The sequence below is a fragment of the Lathamus discolor genome, chromosome 14, assembly GCF_037157495.1.
Source record: "Lathamus discolor isolate bLatDis1 chromosome 14, bLatDis1.hap1, whole genome shotgun sequence".
NCBI lineage: Eukaryota > Metazoa > Chordata > Aves > Psittaciformes > Psittacidae > Lathamus > Lathamus discolor.
Window position 1 is genome coordinate 11,765,708 of NC_088897.1, and position 16,677 is coordinate 11,782,384.

Below are 16,677 nucleotides of genomic sequence, written 5' to 3' on the forward strand. Positions count from 1 at the left end.
GCCAAGGACCTCCAAGAACATTAAAGAACAGCAAAATTCCTTGTGACCACATCCATGTAAGATGCTTACCCTGTCAACTGCATCCCTTCAGCTCCAAGCTGGATGAAATAAGGTTATGTTCTCTGCAAGGACACTTGCCCTCTCCCTCCTTTTTCTTTCCCCATAATTTTCAAATGAATTGACACTTTATTTTACTTTCCACATATTGCAAGACATGAGGATTAAACAGCATCAGCTGAATAACGTTCTGCACGCACTCTCATCAGCTTCATGTGTTCAGATGACAGTGATGGGGACTATAAAAGCATGAAGACAGATAATCACTGCTTATGTCTGCAATTATAGTTCCAATAAACTATACTTCATGGCTCCTTAGCATTAAAGCTTTCGGACTGGTAACTAAATTGCTGTTTATTCTGTAATATATTTTGTTCTTCTCCTCTGGCATACACATACATGATTGAGAGAGAAATATCCCTACTAAAATATCCACTGGAGACACCTACAAAACAAGGCTCCAGAAATCTAAACTGACTTCTAATACTACAACAAAATCAAAGCCATATTCACAAAACTTCAGGGGAATCATAACTATGGAGGACTTTCAACTATCATTCTATTTGATCTGGAAGATTAATGACACAGAGGATGTGACCAGATGAAAAAGGGGGTGGGAGATTAAAAATCACACAAGCTGATCACAACTCCCTCTTCATACATACATTGCCCAGCACATCGCATGCATCAACTGCTGCTTTGATCACAGTTCATGGGATTAGGTGAGTCAGGAATTTAAAGCACAAAGGTACTGCAGCAGGAGACTCTCTCCAGGTGCTTTTCCCTGCATCCACCCACCCCTGGATCCCAGGCTGGCGAGGGCAGGAAATCCCCGCTCAGAGGGGGAACAATCACAGCACAGCCCATCTCTGGTGCCACGCTTCGCAACGGAAGCATGTCAGGACGCACTCCTCCTCTGCATACCATGGAAGAACCATCACATCCATCCCTTCAAGCTCCAAGAGGGAGGAATGACAGCACAGGCCACCCAGAGAGCAATGGGCACGGTCCTGCAGCACAAAGGAGAAAGCCAGCTTCCAGGAGCAGGCCCGTGGGGTGGAGAAGCGTCCACGTGGCTACATGCCCAGTGCTTATCTGGAGGCAGAGGGACTCCAGGCCACCTGCAGCTGAGCGTGCTTCCTCCTCTCCTCGCTGAGGGCACCAGCATCAACCTTGTATTGCAACGTGCTGCTGAGCCCATTTAACTCCACTGCCAGTCCCCTCCTTGCCTCCCAAGCCCCAACATGAGTCTGTAACCACCCGGCCTCAGCCATAATTCATACAACAATCTACCTCTCCCAGTGTTCTTATCTCGCTTCCCCTTTGCCTGAAGCCTCACCTCACTGCTGCCGTTCGGAAGCCCCAGCACGCAGCAGTTGGAACCTCAGCAGCCCGCAGCTGGAAGCTCTGCCTCACACCACAGCGCTGCCCCTCCAGGCAGGGCCTCCCTCATAAATTTTCCAATCAAAAGTCGTTAAAAACAAAAAACCAGCCTCAGTTTAACCCCTCGACACAAGTCACAAAGAGCTGGCAGCGTACGATAGCGCTGCGCTCACACACTTCCTTCCCAACGTCCAGGGACGCTGCCAAGTGCTTTTTCAGCCAGAAGCAGACGTTTACTGCATGGTACCAAACCTGGGCACCAGGAAACATTCTCTGCCACACTGAGATGCTTTGGATAATCCCACTGCCCTCCTCCCTCCCAGCCTTGCCTCTTCCAGGCTCAACAGCAGCATCAGTACCAGGCCCATCAGGGCCAAGACACACCAAACTCTTACCAACATCGACTCAGTGGCCAAACCCAGCTAACAGTGCTCCTGGGACATGATCACAGCAGGTTTCCAAGGGGCCTTTCCATCAAGTAACATTTGAATGGGACAGGGTAGAAACGGCAGGTATGTTGAGTACTCAGCTGGCCACCCATCCAGGGCTGGAGTTAGAGCTCACCTACAGAAAGCAGCTGGGGAGGAAGGCGAGCTCTCCAGTACAAACAGATGAAAAGAACCCTAAACACCTTATACTAGAGAGTATTTGAGGAGAGGAAGCCCCAGCTGCAAGAAGCCAACAGCCCTCACTGCAGCTGGCTCATTCAGGACTCCCATGAGACATCTCCAGGGGCCCTAAAGACATGGCAGAGACACCATCCAACCCAATGGCTGGTAGCAGCCCCAAACCCAAAGGTGGGACTGATCCCCACTGTGTCCTCAGAGAACTCCTGTTTCACAACTTAGCATTAACTTCAGATTACTTTCCAATGTTTTCTGCTCCCTCCCACCATTCTCTGAGCACCCAGCACTGCTTTAGGCTTTGTAGGTCTGCCAAACACAACACCAGGAGCAGGTGAATTTCACCAGCAAATGGACATCCTTACAGTCACAACACTCTGCAAACAGCTCAGTTACGTACCAGGCATTGACACATCTCCGAACATAAATGATTGATAACGCGGTCAAACGGAAATGATACACAAGTTCCACTTTTCCAGCACGGGCTGCAGAAGAACAACCCTTCAGCAACACCTTTTCCAGCAGCAGAACAGCAAACCTCCAGCACTGAGGGTCTGCAGGCAAAACCAAGCTCTTGCCACAAGCTGTCCCCCTGCTTGAGCCATACCTCTCAGTCCAGTGAGATTTAGGGATACCTGGGACAAATGCTCAGTTCCTTGCAACTTCTTCACACACCAAATAACCCTTTGGGAAGATTCTTGAATGATGTTTGGTCAGCACTTGTCATAAAAACCTCTGCTGACTTTCTAATAGGCATTGCATTTCCACCAGCATTCAAGAAATTGAAAGTCTTACCAGCACTTCAGTCCCTACTTTAAATAAATCAGCACTTCAGAACACTTCTCCACCCTGTGCTCCTCACCTCCTTTTCTGATGTAAAACTGACCCACAGAACAACAGAATGATGAGTTCAAAGTCAGGAATACAAAAAACACAAAGGAAAACAGCGCAGAGCAGGTCTGGGGACACTACAGAAGAATTCTGTGTCCTGTGGGCAGCACCAGCACTGCCAGAGACCCAGCACTGAAGCACAAGGACCTGCACCAGGACCTTGCCCATGTTCTCAGCTCCAGCCATATCTCACAGTTGTAGGGCACATACAGGGGAAAATAGACCCAAGAGGACTTAACAACTTCAAACCCTGGGAACTACTTAATTCAGCAGATATTAGTTTCTTTCTCCCACCCCACCATTTTCCCTCCCACCTGCCAGGCCACCTCATTACTGTCACTCTGCATCAGTTCTTGCTACAGTAGTTTCCTTGGACCTTTGCCCCTTCAGTCAGCTTGAAACCTCTTCCCTATTGTACATCAGAGTCAATGGGAAATTAATGCAAGTCTTTGCTGGGGGAGGGAAGGGCAGAGGGAACAACGCTTTCTGCTGCTGTCAATACTTCTTTTCCTTCACCCTTCTTGCCACATGCACTTCACCAACATATTAAGAAGCCTTGCCTGCATTTATCCGTGCTTGCTGAGGTCTCTGCAGCTATTCCTCATGTGTACAATTGCTCAAGTCTTGGCAGGGTAGGCGCCTTCTTTATAATACAAAGTACCCGAAGTACAATCTTAACACTTAATTCAATCCTACACAACAATACACCCAGCTGCTGCAGATGTCCCAGCACCAGGAATGACTGAGCAGGGAGAAGAACTTCCCAACATTCTCCAGATTTTCTCTGCACTCAGAAAATGAAGGAAACCTTTCCAAGAGGAGAGCAGCAAAATGCCAGCAGTTACAAGTAAGTTATTAGTACCTCATGCTGCCCTGAGCACAGAGACCCACAGTAACTTCCAAATTACTCAGCAAACCACAACTTCTACAGCAATAATCTCTCACCAACCTAAGCCACGTTGAACACTGCTCACATAGTTTAAAGAACTATTCCGGTGACTAAGGCAAAGAGAATGCATGATTGCAAGGCTGAGACTAAATTAAGCTTAGACAATGATTTTTTTACTTTATTCTTTGTTAAATACTGACCTTGCAATCACTTTTTTGAGGAAACAGCAGATTAATATTTTCTTGTGAGTGAGATCATCTGGTAGAAGGAGAAAAGGAGAGATGAAACTGGCTCTCTCTGAAAGAGAAGTGATGGGACTGACTATATACAAAGTACTGCCAGATACACAGTCCTCTCAATCTTTTTCTACTGCAGGCTCCCCAGTACAACAAAGCATTTAATAATGTGCTTTTAGTCCACCCTGATTCAGCAAAGCACTCACCCACATGCTTATGCCAACTTAAGTATACGCTTAAGTGCTTTCACACAATAGGGACAGAGAAGATTCAGGCCCTGCAGATGAACCATTATCTGAAACAAGCCCTTTTTTCCTAAGATGACTGGCTCTGTTTACAGCTTCTCCTCCCTTTATAGCATGACCCAAAATGTGTTTAAAGGGAACACAAAAACACAATTGAAAAGTCAAATAACTATTAAGAACAGCAAAGACATCTATGTATGGCTTAATGAAACAGAGGAGCTGTTCTTTTTCCTTCCCAACATAACGTATACACGCAGCACGTTACCCTGTCTCAATAGCTCTCCTCTAAAAATAAGTTAAAAGTTCCCTTAATGCTTTGGATTTCACAACATTTATGAGACTATCACCAGAGTCAACAGGCTAAAAAAAGAATCCATTAGCATTAACTGGCCTGTCACTGGCAGTGACAAATAAATGAATTTGATGGGTTTAGATCAGTCATTAGTAGACCTACCCCCGGGCTGGTAAAGGCTCAGCACTTTGCAGACTCGATGTGCTCAATCTGGAAGCAGAGAGGAGCTCACAAGGGTGTCAGCGTGGTGCTGCTCTCCCATTTCCCTGACCCTCTCACTGCCGACCCTTTCCTGGCGTATCCAAGCAGCAAAGTCTCGGGGCAGAGAAGTTACCTGGCAGACACCATTAAAAAGAACCCAGCAATGCAGAAAAGCACAGGGAACGGAGAATCCTCTTTAAAAACACCCCTCAAAAATAATAAAACTCCCCAGTTTAATGTTCATTTTTAGTTAGCAGTAAGGGAAAGGGAAGGAAAGCACATTAGTACATTAGCACTACTCTTAACATGAAAGACATCCTTGGGCAGTAACAACAGAAAGACATCCATTTTAAACCAGTAAAGACAGTCTGTGGGGATTAAGGTCAATGTGAACAATCCACCTGAGTAGTTGGGGGGAAGAAATGAGTGTTTACATCACCCAAACCAGCAGAATAACAAAGCCCCAGCTCAGCTCTTGCTCCTGACACAACTCACTGCACTCCACAAAACAGCCTGCACAGCCACTTCCTTCCTCTGGCTGCATCGAAGAACAGCGATCATGCTCTGCTTGAACAGGTCACAGAGAGCAGGAATCTGAGTCCAGTATAACGGGTTTCAAAACCCTGATCCTCTCCTACCTGGGTTGATTTGCCAATACTCAGACTCATGAACTTTTCCATTTAACCATCCAATGCCAGAAACAGACAAATTCTAGGAGCAGCTTACCCTGGGCAAGGGATCTACACGTCAAGGTTGGTTGAAGAAGATGCCCAAACACTGGCCATCAACCATAAAAAGAAATCCCTCATACTGCCTGGTAAGTACTTCTGTATACAGCAGAATCAGCAGTGTTACTAAGGTATACATCAACACCCATTGGCAAGAGCAGGAAACACTTCCTCTTACTCTATCCAGACCTGCAAATGCAGAGGAATTTAAAAAGACAAAAAGGAATCCTAGGGAACGGGTCTGACCTTGCCGCTCTCCACAGCCTGGCGGGGAAGGAAGGGTGGCAGGAAAGGAAGAACCCGGAGTCCTGCTCGTGTGCTCAGTTCACATTCTTTTGAAAAAGACTTCAAAGCCTACCCAGTAGTTAAAATAAGATGGGAAGCAGTGAACTAACCTGGAGGAGTTTCCAGGCAGAAGCACGGGAGGAAACAAACAACAGAACTCTTGATTTTCAAGGTCCACCATTTGCTTTGGAATGAAATCTCTCCCTGTTATGCTGGCTCATGCTTATCAGGCAGCCAATGGATGCAGACACCCCACCCACACTCAACTTAATTGGAATCAGACATCCACATCCACTGGTTAGCTTTAAAAAATCTCTCCCAGGTTAGGCTGGGTGTTATTCCAAAAGGGCATGCCCTCCATTCGCTGCTCTGGAATAGCCAGCTTCACGGGGGCTCAACCAGCAGCCACTCAAATGAAAAGAGAGATGTTGACACTGTTGTTTTTTGCCCAAGAAGGAGGAACAGATGTGCACAACTGCACCTCTTACAGCCCATGTGCCTGGCCAGACAGGAAACCAGCTACTCCACACACAGGGTACACACAGTTTGCAGATAGACTGACTGGAGTGCTGAGATGCCAGAACCAGTTACCAGTTCTGAGCTGCCCTCTGTTAGAATAAAACACATCTGACAAAACCATCGATACCCGGCATCACCATCTGATTTCCTTCATCAAATAAAGCCCTTTTGCTGTTTTGTGACCAAATGGTCAGCAGAAGACCGTACCCAACCCACACAGACTAGATTTTAACTTCATTTAACAGCCACTGAAGAGGAAGGATACAGACTACAGTCAGCAGGTCACATACACAATGCCAACAAAATTGTGACACCAAATACTGCTACAAGGAGCTGCAGCTTGTTGACTTGCCAGAGCAATTCCCAGCCACATCCATTACACCCTTGTAGCAAGTGCTGGGAAGAACAGGGACCTCAGTCCCACTCTGGACAAACCTGAGCACAAAAACCTCAGTGGGTCACCACACTAACTGTAAGGTCTGACTGGAGCTTTACCTGCCTCCATTTCATACGCGGTTTCGTACAACAAAGCATCCAAATTTCTATACTAATAAATCACACAAAGGTATTTCCATGGCCACGGAGCTGCTTGATGGACTGAGGCTGCTGTCCTTTTGCTCTTCAGGTTTATTTTGTTCTCTAAGTAAATCCTCAAGGCAGAGGGATGAGGGAGGGAATTGCTTACAACTCAGAATATCTACTGAACATGCTAAATTTGATAAGGCTTCTCCACCTAATACAGCAGATACCGTCAGAACTGACAGGCTACGTGTATTAAAAAGTCACATTACTGTAGTCTTCAGTATTCAAAAGGAGATACGAAACTACTACCCCGTCACTGCTGCTTTTTAAGGATTTTTAAGTCAGCAGAGTTATAAATGCTCAACTGTTACAAAGCGCCTTCCAGCACTTGGAAGCAAGACAGATTCTTATCAAGGAACAGCAGCCTCGAGAAAGCATACGGCTATTCTTTTCATCTCGCTGGTAGCCATACACCAGAACCTCAACAAGTTCAACCCCTGCAGCAAATTTCCTAAAACAATGGCTGCAAGTGCTCCCGGACTTCACAAGCGGAGCAGGATTACAAACCCTGGCGTCATCCACTGGAGGCAATCACCCAGGATATTCAGCAAGGGTCATTCTGAGAAAATCAGGGAAGAATGCTCCGCTGTTACAACCTGCCACTTCTTGCTCAGGAACCAATTTGCATCACCAGAGAGGTGTCAAATCATGGAGATGCAGTTTAAAAAGCCCCAAAGAAAGCCTTTTACTGGGCTGCAGTTTGAAAGGGGAAGACTCACCAATTAAAGTGAATCAGAAAGGGGGGGGAAGGAGCAAGCAGGGATTCTTGTGCGTGCACAGCGTGACCCTGCAGCCACAGCGAGCATGTGAGCTGGCAAAGGAGCCCGGGAACTGCTGCCCACTGAAGAGTTAATCCTGCCGAGGCAGGTCAAAAGGGCTCCTGAAGGAAGGGGATGGGATGGATGGAGGGAAGCCTGCCAGAAGGTCTGTCTGCACAAGAAGGGGGAACACGCGCCCGGCCCTGCCTCCACCTCAGCACCCAGTCACTGCCAGGAAGGTGACAGAAAAAACCCAGTCCCCATTTTGCTGAACACACCAGGAAGCAGGACCAGAAAAAATATCTCCCCTTGCACCTACCGAAAGACACATTTCATTAAATGCCATTAATCTCCACAGACCCGAGCATTTGCTGGTTAATTAGACTAAAGCACAGTCACACTTGAACACTGAGCATTCGCTATTCAACTGGGATGAAGGAACAAGTCCAAAACCTTAATTCAGTATCTAATTAAAAAACCAGAAAACAAGAAAATGCAGATGATGAAATGCTGCCCAGGATAATGTTACAATTGATACCAATCTGCTCTTTATTGCAGCTGATTTTCTCCAGTTTCCTAATAAGGCTCCTTCCAATCTTAAGCCTTTCTTTCAAGAGCCCGTAGAAATCCTGACACTTTAGGAAGGAGGAGACGTGTGTAAAAAGCAGAAGCAGATCCTGATGACCTCTCCAGAGAGCGAGTCCCTGCTAAGAGTGGAATCCAGCCCGCGTTCCAGCGTTTGACCCACACTTGAAAGAGGTCTGTTACCAAAAGAAACAACCATCACCAAAAAAAAACCCTACGTGGAGAAAAACAAACTCCCCTTTGTAAAACTGACCTGGTTTTACATTAACACGGAAATTTAACTCGCTAATATCCTCGGCATAAGACATGCCCTGCTTTTTTTTATTGTTATAGAAGAAATCACACGGGACAGCTTAACAGCTCTGCTCCAAGTTCTAAACTTTTACAAAGAACACTGCAGAAACAGATAACCGGTAATTGAAGACAGTTTAAAATGTAAATAAGGCTTTAAAAGGTATTGGGAAGGGGGAAAGGAACATCAGTCACAGCACAAGATCATCTTCATACTTCCATTGTGAAACCCTTCAAAATCCTGATAACTTGGAATTGTATCTTAAAGGCAGCATTAATCCAACAGCAGAACCCACAAGTCACAAACCCTACAAACTAGAAGCAATTTGCTAGCACAGAAGCAAGCCAGACACGTCATTACTCACTAAGCAGTTATTAGATACAGCCTATGAGGAAAAGAACCTCTAAACATTTGACTACATTAGTTTGGTTTAAAATTCTGCAAGTAGAATGTTGGGTTTTATCTTTTTTTTTTCTTCTTTTAAAGAAATCACTAGCACCTCTCCTGCTACACACCCAGGGGTTTAAATTACACACTAGCTGTGTGCTCTGTACAGTATTTAACATTATGGTTCCACACGCTATTAAACTGCTTGCTTTCCTGAGGAGCTATCTGCAATAAAATTGTTGGGTTGACTTGTTCAGGTATCTCCTGCCACCAGCTTTAAAGCACTTTTCCTTACCGCCTTGCACCCGCAGCTTTGCAGCCTTGCCCTTCCATTTCTGAGGGAATACTGAGCTAGCTCAAGCTGAGCAGTGGATGCCAGTGACACACACCAGCTGAACCGACTCTCAAAAAACAAACACAAAAGAAAATGTCAATTGCAAAAGTTTTCTTTCAGCCTCTGGCTTTCAAAATTCAAATACAACCGGCTGCACATTTGGGTTTAAAACGGATCTGCTGGTTTTGTTAGGCACAGCCTGAAGAGCAACAACCACTTCTATTCCATAAGCAACTCCTCCAGCAGAAATGGCACCAGCGACGTGTCAGAGTAAGCACACACAGACCCAAGTTCCTCTGCACATCACTACACTGCCTTTGTCCCAGCCTGGAAGCTGGCTGCACTATCACAAGTCCCCTGGAAAGAGGAGGTCACTCCTCCAGCCAGCCTCATCGGCTGGAGACTTAAAGCTCATTGTTTCACTGTTCTTGCAAAAGAATACCCCGTGGCCTGAAGAGTTCAGAGCTTCACCAGCAACTTGCTCCCCAACACTTATTAGTCTCCAAGCACATCTCTGAAGTTATACAAAAGGAAATTTGCAAACAATGAAGGCAGAGATATATTCCCATCCATCACAACCACAGAACTGAAAGCTCAGCTCAAAACAAGCCTGAAGTCTGCACTTAATCCGACTGCTCTTCATAAACACCAGGCAAAACACATTGCGTAAAACAGCATAACAAACTCGAGTAATGCAGCAACAATCTCCCACCACCACGGGAGAAGCCTCCCCTCCTCAGCCAGCCACGACCGGCCGGGGCTCCGCGCGGAGACAGTTAAACTGGAGACACGTAACAGTGCACAAAGCAGCTCTCCTGTAGTTTCACAGCCATACGCTGATACCCTTAAGACGCCATGCACCGGCTTTAAAAGCTTTCATTGCCAATTCCCTGTGTGAAACCTGAACTGCCTGGCAACAATGATTCTCTGTGTGCCTAAAATCCTATTATCGATCCTCTTACTTACCTTAGGCTGTGCTCGTCGGGGAAATGCAACTTTAGGGTCAATCTGAGGAAAAAGAAAGGGGAAATCAACAAGATAGCTTTTGTTGTCAGTTTATATTATTTTGTTTTTAAATCACTGAATTATTAATCCCTCATTTCTCAGGCTTATCATTCAGCACACTGGCTCATCCAGAACTGCTCTGGAACAGGAGACAGGAAGAGTGGAAGAAAACATCTCTTCTGTACACCTCCTCCATCATCTTCTAGGCAACAACCTCCACTGGTGCTCAGGGAGCTCCCTCTTAGTCTCTAGGTGCTGAATCTACAACCAAAACTGTGTGTTAACCCTTATCTGCATGCTCTGGAGGCCACACAGAGACAGCCAGCGTGCCTGATCAGATCTTCACCTGCTGTTCCTGACACCTGCACCTTCCTTCAGTTGGGTTTGGGGTTGCTTTTGATTTTTCTTCTCTGCTTTGTTTTGTCAACTGACTTGGCAACACCACACAAAGAGAGAAATGCAGAACAAAAAGCCAGTTCGCATTTCAATTGCTAAAACTAAAACGTTAGAAGGACTACGAGCTTATCCTGGTCAAAAATATGCAAAATCGATCTGGTTTGCTCCCCCTCAAAGATGTGAGCAATAAAAATGACAAAGGGGCATTTATGGGAAGGGGTGGACAGAGGAGAGCAAGGCACATAAAACGTACAAGTGTTTTATAAACCAGAGAAACCAAGCTCTTGATTATTTTCCTGGAAAGAATTACCTGGAGTATTCCCCAGTGAAGCACACCACCACCGAGACAAAAAGGAAGGAAAAATACCCTTGGTTTAGCCCCTGCTCCCTTGTTCTAAGGTGCAGCGTCGACTTCTATTCCAAAGTGTGCCCAAATGCTAATTCTGCAGTTTTAAAAACAACTCCCACATGGGTCATGCTCAGAAAGTGGCTCCTCTCTACCACTCAAAAATCACTTAAGAACAAAAAGACACCACCGCAGAGGCATGGCTGGAGGGGAGGAAAAACCTTTCCAACAACTGCCCAGCCTCAATTGTCATCTGTAAAAATGACTGCAATAAAACGTCTCCATGCTGCTGATTTCACCTCTGGTTTTAGCAGCATCTGCACGCAGGCATCTTCTAAATAAAGAATCTGTAAAAGGATGTTTTAAAGGTCTAAATCCTACCTTAACTGTGCTACCTGCAGCTGCTTTCAGTGTCTGGACTATAACATGCTGATGAAACTAATCCTGCTTGTGTTAAGGCATATTCTGAAGCAGAGGCTTTCAACAGTAGCTTGGGTTTGGTTTATGTCAGGTTTCCCCGTTCAAGCTAACCCTGATCAGGAAAAGGAGCTGTTTCCATTTGGTATTGTTATTGCTGTGTGATATGTATTCCTGTCACTGATCAGTAACCACGAGACTCTCCTAAAAAGCAGTTTTACTCAATTAATTTGTCAAAATTGGAAATACCACAAACATTTGATGCGCAGCTGATAAACTGATTCGCCTGCATCAGATATAAATGTAGTAGCTTTTTTTAGGACACACCTGAGAAATGAGCGATTACATGCCACTTTATTGTTCAAAAAGCATCAAAAGTAAAATTATTTCTCTAGAAAGCTAACCTTTTCAGAGAGATTAACATTATCTACAAATATATTCAGCACTGACTAGGCATTTGTCTACTGGGGAAATACAACAGGTACGGATTTTCCACAGCAATACCCAAATGTGGAGGCAAATATGCACGTTTCTACATTTGCTTCTTCAAAAGCCAAAGTCTTCCCAGCAAAGAGCACCAGTCCCACCAGAAGGGCACCACTGCAGAGTCCCGCTGGGAAAAAGTTGGAAGGAGCCATTAAACTCCAAAGCAACACATTCATTTTTGAAGGTCAGTTCAAAGAGCGTGGAGTTCTTTGCACCACAGCGACAGCCCTGCTTAAGTAACTGGATTTTCCTTCACAAAACCTTTTGGATAAGCACCCGTGGGGTTGGAAGAGGAACAGTAGCCATGGACACGGCAAATCCATACCTCTTGCATATCCCTGTCAACTATTTAACAAACAACCAAAATAAAAGAAACAAACTTCTACCAAAAAAATAATTAGTTAGTTAGGTACAACTCTACTTACTGTATCTACAAGTCCTCTAGGAATGACTCTAATACTATTTCTGATAGGAATGGCCATTACCTAAACAAAGCTTTTAACGTAACTGTAAACAAGAGCGACGTTTCCATGCCAATACCCAACCGATCTGCCTCCTGCGCTGAACGTTGAAACAGAGTCAAATGCTATGTTATGCTAAAGAACAGTTACTACAATATGTCTACACACACAGGGCTGAAGGGGAACCTGCCTAGCTCTGGATCGTACTTGGAAGCTGCTTTACTGATTCTGAGCTTAATTTCTGATTCAGATTGATGCAACCATTATCACACAATCAAAACGGAGGCACATTTGCCCTGGCGAAGCTTCTCACCCCTCCCCCAGAGCTGAGCAAATTAATACATTGCAGGGACGAGACTGTGCTACAGGAAAAAGCTGGGGGAGGACCTAATTATAGTCAGAAATCTGACAGGGTGTCCTCCCAGGATTTGGTTTTTTAAGAACCCTCGCTCAAGACACTGTTTGCCTTTGTTCTTCTTATCTAAAATTAGCTTTAAAAACACATAGAGAACAGAGCTCTACACGAAAAGTCTGGGGAGTTTAATCTCAGGGAGCACAGTTGAATCAGTTATCTTACCATATCTGATTAAACCTAAAATCAAATCATTCAGGCATGTGCAAGCATGGGCTACATGTTTAGACAAGCCCAGCAGAATTTGTAGGTCGAATTAAAACACGAGATTCCACCTGCTTCTATGAGAGCTCTGGGCTTTTTGTTTCCACATAAATTACATTCGGAAAAAGTCACACACTCGTGTTTGCTCCCTGCTTTGTCTCTCCCTCGTTTAACCGTAATCTCGCACACACAGGCACACACAAGACGTTCCAGCACCGAGTCAGGATTCCTCCTAGCACCATGCTCACGTTAAATCAAACCTTCAAGATCCAGCACACACACTACAAAAGACAGTGACAGCAACGAGCACGCTTGGTACATCCAGCAGCAGCTCTGCCAGACACAGTTCCACCAACACCATCCTTCCCTTCCCAAACACAGCCCCCTCCAGACCAACCAGCACCAAAGCGATAATGACCTCTACCAGTGTCCTTCCCTCCTCCCCTCCCAGGTTTGCTGAGACTTTACAGGGCAACAAAGTAAGAGGCACAAAACTTCATTCTTTGTGCATGGCCTTGATGGCAGGGACAAAAAAGGGCCTAGAGCTACACACGCCCCATACGGCATTTTCAGCGTCACGTCAAATATAAAGTATCGGGTCAAGGGGGGAAAATGCATGTATATAAGGGGTTTATTGAAAAAAGTGAATAAAAGCAAGTGTAATGCTCATTAAAAGAAAAAGAGCTGAGCTGAATCCCAGGAGCATATTCCTTATGCTACCCACTGGAGATAGAGCACAGCAAAAAGCTCGGGAGAAACAACAACAAACGAGGACTTGTGCTTTTCCATCGCATCCACTCCGGAGCCCTCGCAGAGCCTCCCGTAGATTAACACCCACGTTTCCCAAGGGCCCTGGCAACACAGGTGAGGGGGCTCCTGCCAAAAAATGACTTTTGGAAACGGCTCGGGAAGCAGCTCCTGGGATTTGGCAGCAAGGCACTCCCACCTTGACACACGCGCACCGAGAGAGAAATAATCAACGGGCAGAAGCGGAAAGTTCCCTGCAGAAAGCATTCTGCGCCGGAACACCGAGAAAAAAAGTTGGGTTTTACTCCACGATGTTTTCAATGTCACCGCTCGATGCAATCCGCGGCTGGGGGAGGAGCCACGGGGCGGTGGGGGAGAATTCGCATTGAAAAATAAAGCGGAGTTACCGCTTCGGGGGAGTTAAAGGCAGAGCTGGGGAAAAAGCAGGGCAACCGCAGCCATGCCCAGTCCCCGCTCAGTGACAGCTTGACGCCGCCCCGCAGAAAAACCCAGCCGAAGCCGCAGCTGCGGCCGAGGGCAGGGTCCCCGCAACGCCGCCCGTCGCCCTGTCACCATGTCGCCCTGACGCCGCGGCCGAGGGGCGGGCGGGCAGCCCCACGCACGGACCTACCGTCTTAGAGTCCAGCTCGTGGTGGGGCTGAGCCAGGACTTTGTCTACACTCGCCGGATCCGCGAACGTAACGAACCCGAAGCCTCTGCGAGAGACAAAGAGCGAGGGGACGGGGGGGGGGGGGATAAGAACCAGAGGCTGCGGGAGAAGCCACAACCCCACCGCGCTGCCGGGCCGGCCCCCCCCACCCCGTCCCCTCTCCGCCTCCACCGGCCGCTTTGTTCCCTTCCTCCCGGCTCGCAGGGACGCGGCGCGGGGGAGCCTCCCGCGGGCCACGCGTGAGGGGCAGCGGAGGGGAGCCGGGGTCCGCCCGGCCCGACGGCAACTCGCGAAGTTTGTGAGCGCGGCGGCGGCGTTACCTGGAGCGCTTGGTGGTGGGGTCCCGCATGACCATGCACTCCCTGATCTCCCCGAATTTGCTAAAATAGTCTCTAAGGCTGTCTGCGGAGAGAGAGAGAAGCCGAGAGGCAGCGGAGGCAATGGGGGGGGGCAGGCCCCGGCGCGGCGGGACGCGGCCCAGGCGGGGCGGGACGCGGGGTGCGCGGTGAGGGGCGCGGGGGCCCGGCGGCCCGTACCTGGTGAGGTTTGCCAGCTGAGGCCGCCGATGAACATCTTGCTGGAGGGAGACAAGAGAGCGGAGTTGAGCGCCGGTGCGGGATCGGCCATTTTGACGGGGCACCTCACGGCGGCGCGGCACGGAGCGGGGCGGGGGGTGAGGGGTGAAGGGAGGGGGGGGGGGGAGCGGCCGGTCCTCGGCTCTCCGCCCCGCCGCCCCACGACTTACCCGGGGTCGTGCTGCGCCTCGCCGGGGCTCCCCGAGGTAGCCTGGCTGCCGTCCGCCTCCATGGCCGCGCCGAGCGAGACCCCCTCAGAGGACCCCCCCCGCCCGCCCAACCCGCCCCCCCCCGGCCCGGCTCCCGCTCGGGCTCGGCTCGCTCCGGTTGCCTTTCCCCTTCCCTTCCCCCTCCTCCTGCCTCCGCTACCGGAGGATCTCACTGGAGAGGCGCTGGGGCAGCAGCCAGATCCGTCACACGTGGGCTCGGCTTAGCTCAGCGCCGCGCCGGGCCTCCTCCCCCCGCCGCCATCTCCCCTCCCTCCCTCCCTCCCTCCCCTCAGCCCGCACCGCCCCCCCCCCCCCCCCAGCCCCTTCTTCCCCCCGCCCTCCCCGCGCGCGCGCGCGCGCGGGGCGGAGCCCGCCGCCGTCGCGTGGCCCGGCCGTGACGTCACCGCCGCGCGCGCGCGCGCGCGCGCCCCGCGCTCCCTGCCCCGTTTCCCCGTGAGGCGATTCCAGGGGCGGGGAGCCCCGGCCCCGCCGGTGCCCGCTCTGCCGCCGCCCCCCTGCATGCCGGTACCCGCACGCCCTGCGTTACCGCATCCCCGCTCCAGCCGGGACAGGAACCAACCGGCCCGGCCCCGCGGGGCAGGGAGCAGCAATGAGCAAATGCATGGGGGGGGGGGGGTGTTAAAGAAGAGCCGTTTCCCTCCGTCCTCGGAGCCTGCTGTAGATCTTGGCCATTTCTCCCTACAATCAGCAGGCAATTGTAAATGAGGGATGAGGTTCCTGGGCTTCCATCGCCCCTTTAGTGCCTCTGCCTTCCTGGGTTCAGGACGCACGAGGCAGGTGCTGCTGCTGGACCGAGGGAAGCCCTGTGAGAAGAAAGCGTGGATTTCTCTCCTATCACAACACAACGGGCGCTGTTCCCCCCCCGTCAGCGAGCAGGAAAGGTCAAACGGCTCTTGAAGGACTCCGGCGGCACTTCCTCGTTTCCGCCTTTCCCCGGGCCGCAGCCGGGCTCGGGCAGGTGAGCAGTTCCAGTCTGCGCAGCCGTTTTCCCCGTTTCCCCCGCACGTGCAGCTGCGATTCACCAGTTTGGCTCCAGTTTCGGTGTTTGGGTTTGCGCTGGGTGAGGTTCACAGACCTTAAATGATGTAGGTATATAAAGATGGACACCCCACTAAGGACGGGCTGTGAGGAGCCCGAGGCAGCGCAGGCAGGACAGGGGGTGCAGGGCTCTCCGCTCGCCTCCAGATGCCCGGAAACCAGTTGTGCTTCCCAAGAACACAATGTGCCCGAGGGAAGCGGGAGATGCCGCAGCATTAGATAACAGCCCAATGCAAACCACTGCCTGACCCCATCTGCGGAGCACATGTGTTGCTCTGGAATGTCACTACAAACCAGTAAGCCCAGTGCCCTGCCCCTGCATCCTGGTCAGCACACACCCGTGACAAGCAATTAAACCCCAGCTTTATGAGGAGCGAACCCTCCATGGTCAGCACAGCCCTGG

The 16,677-nt window shown here is 49.2% G+C and overlaps 1 protein-coding gene across 8 annotated transcripts in view; it reads right to left on the reverse strand.

The window, feature by feature from the left end:
* Window positions 1-15,457, reverse strand: part of MSI2 (musashi RNA binding protein 2) — a 212,300-nt gene extending 196,843 nt beyond the window's left edge. For 2 of the 8 annotated variants that reach the window (XM_065695195.1, XM_065695192.1), the window contains exons 1-5: window positions 15,177-15,293; window positions 14,968-15,008; window positions 14,752-14,833; window positions 14,393-14,477; window positions 10,254-10,295 (exon numbers count right to left, since the gene is read on the reverse strand). In XM_065695195.1, coding sequence (XP_065551267.1) covers window positions 10,254-10,295; window positions 14,393-14,477; window positions 14,752-14,833; window positions 14,968-15,008; window positions 15,177-15,238 — 312 coding nt within the window. In that variant the 5' untranslated portion in view covers window positions 15,239-15,293. Of the gene's footprint in view, window positions 1-10,253; window positions 10,296-14,392; window positions 14,478-14,751; window positions 14,834-14,967; window positions 15,009-15,176 lie in introns of all 8 variants that reach the window. The other 6 variants (XM_065695198.1, XM_065695196.1, XM_065695193.1 and 3 more) reach the window with 5 other exon arrangements.
* Between the last annotated feature and the right edge of the window lie 1,220 nt (window positions 15,458-16,677).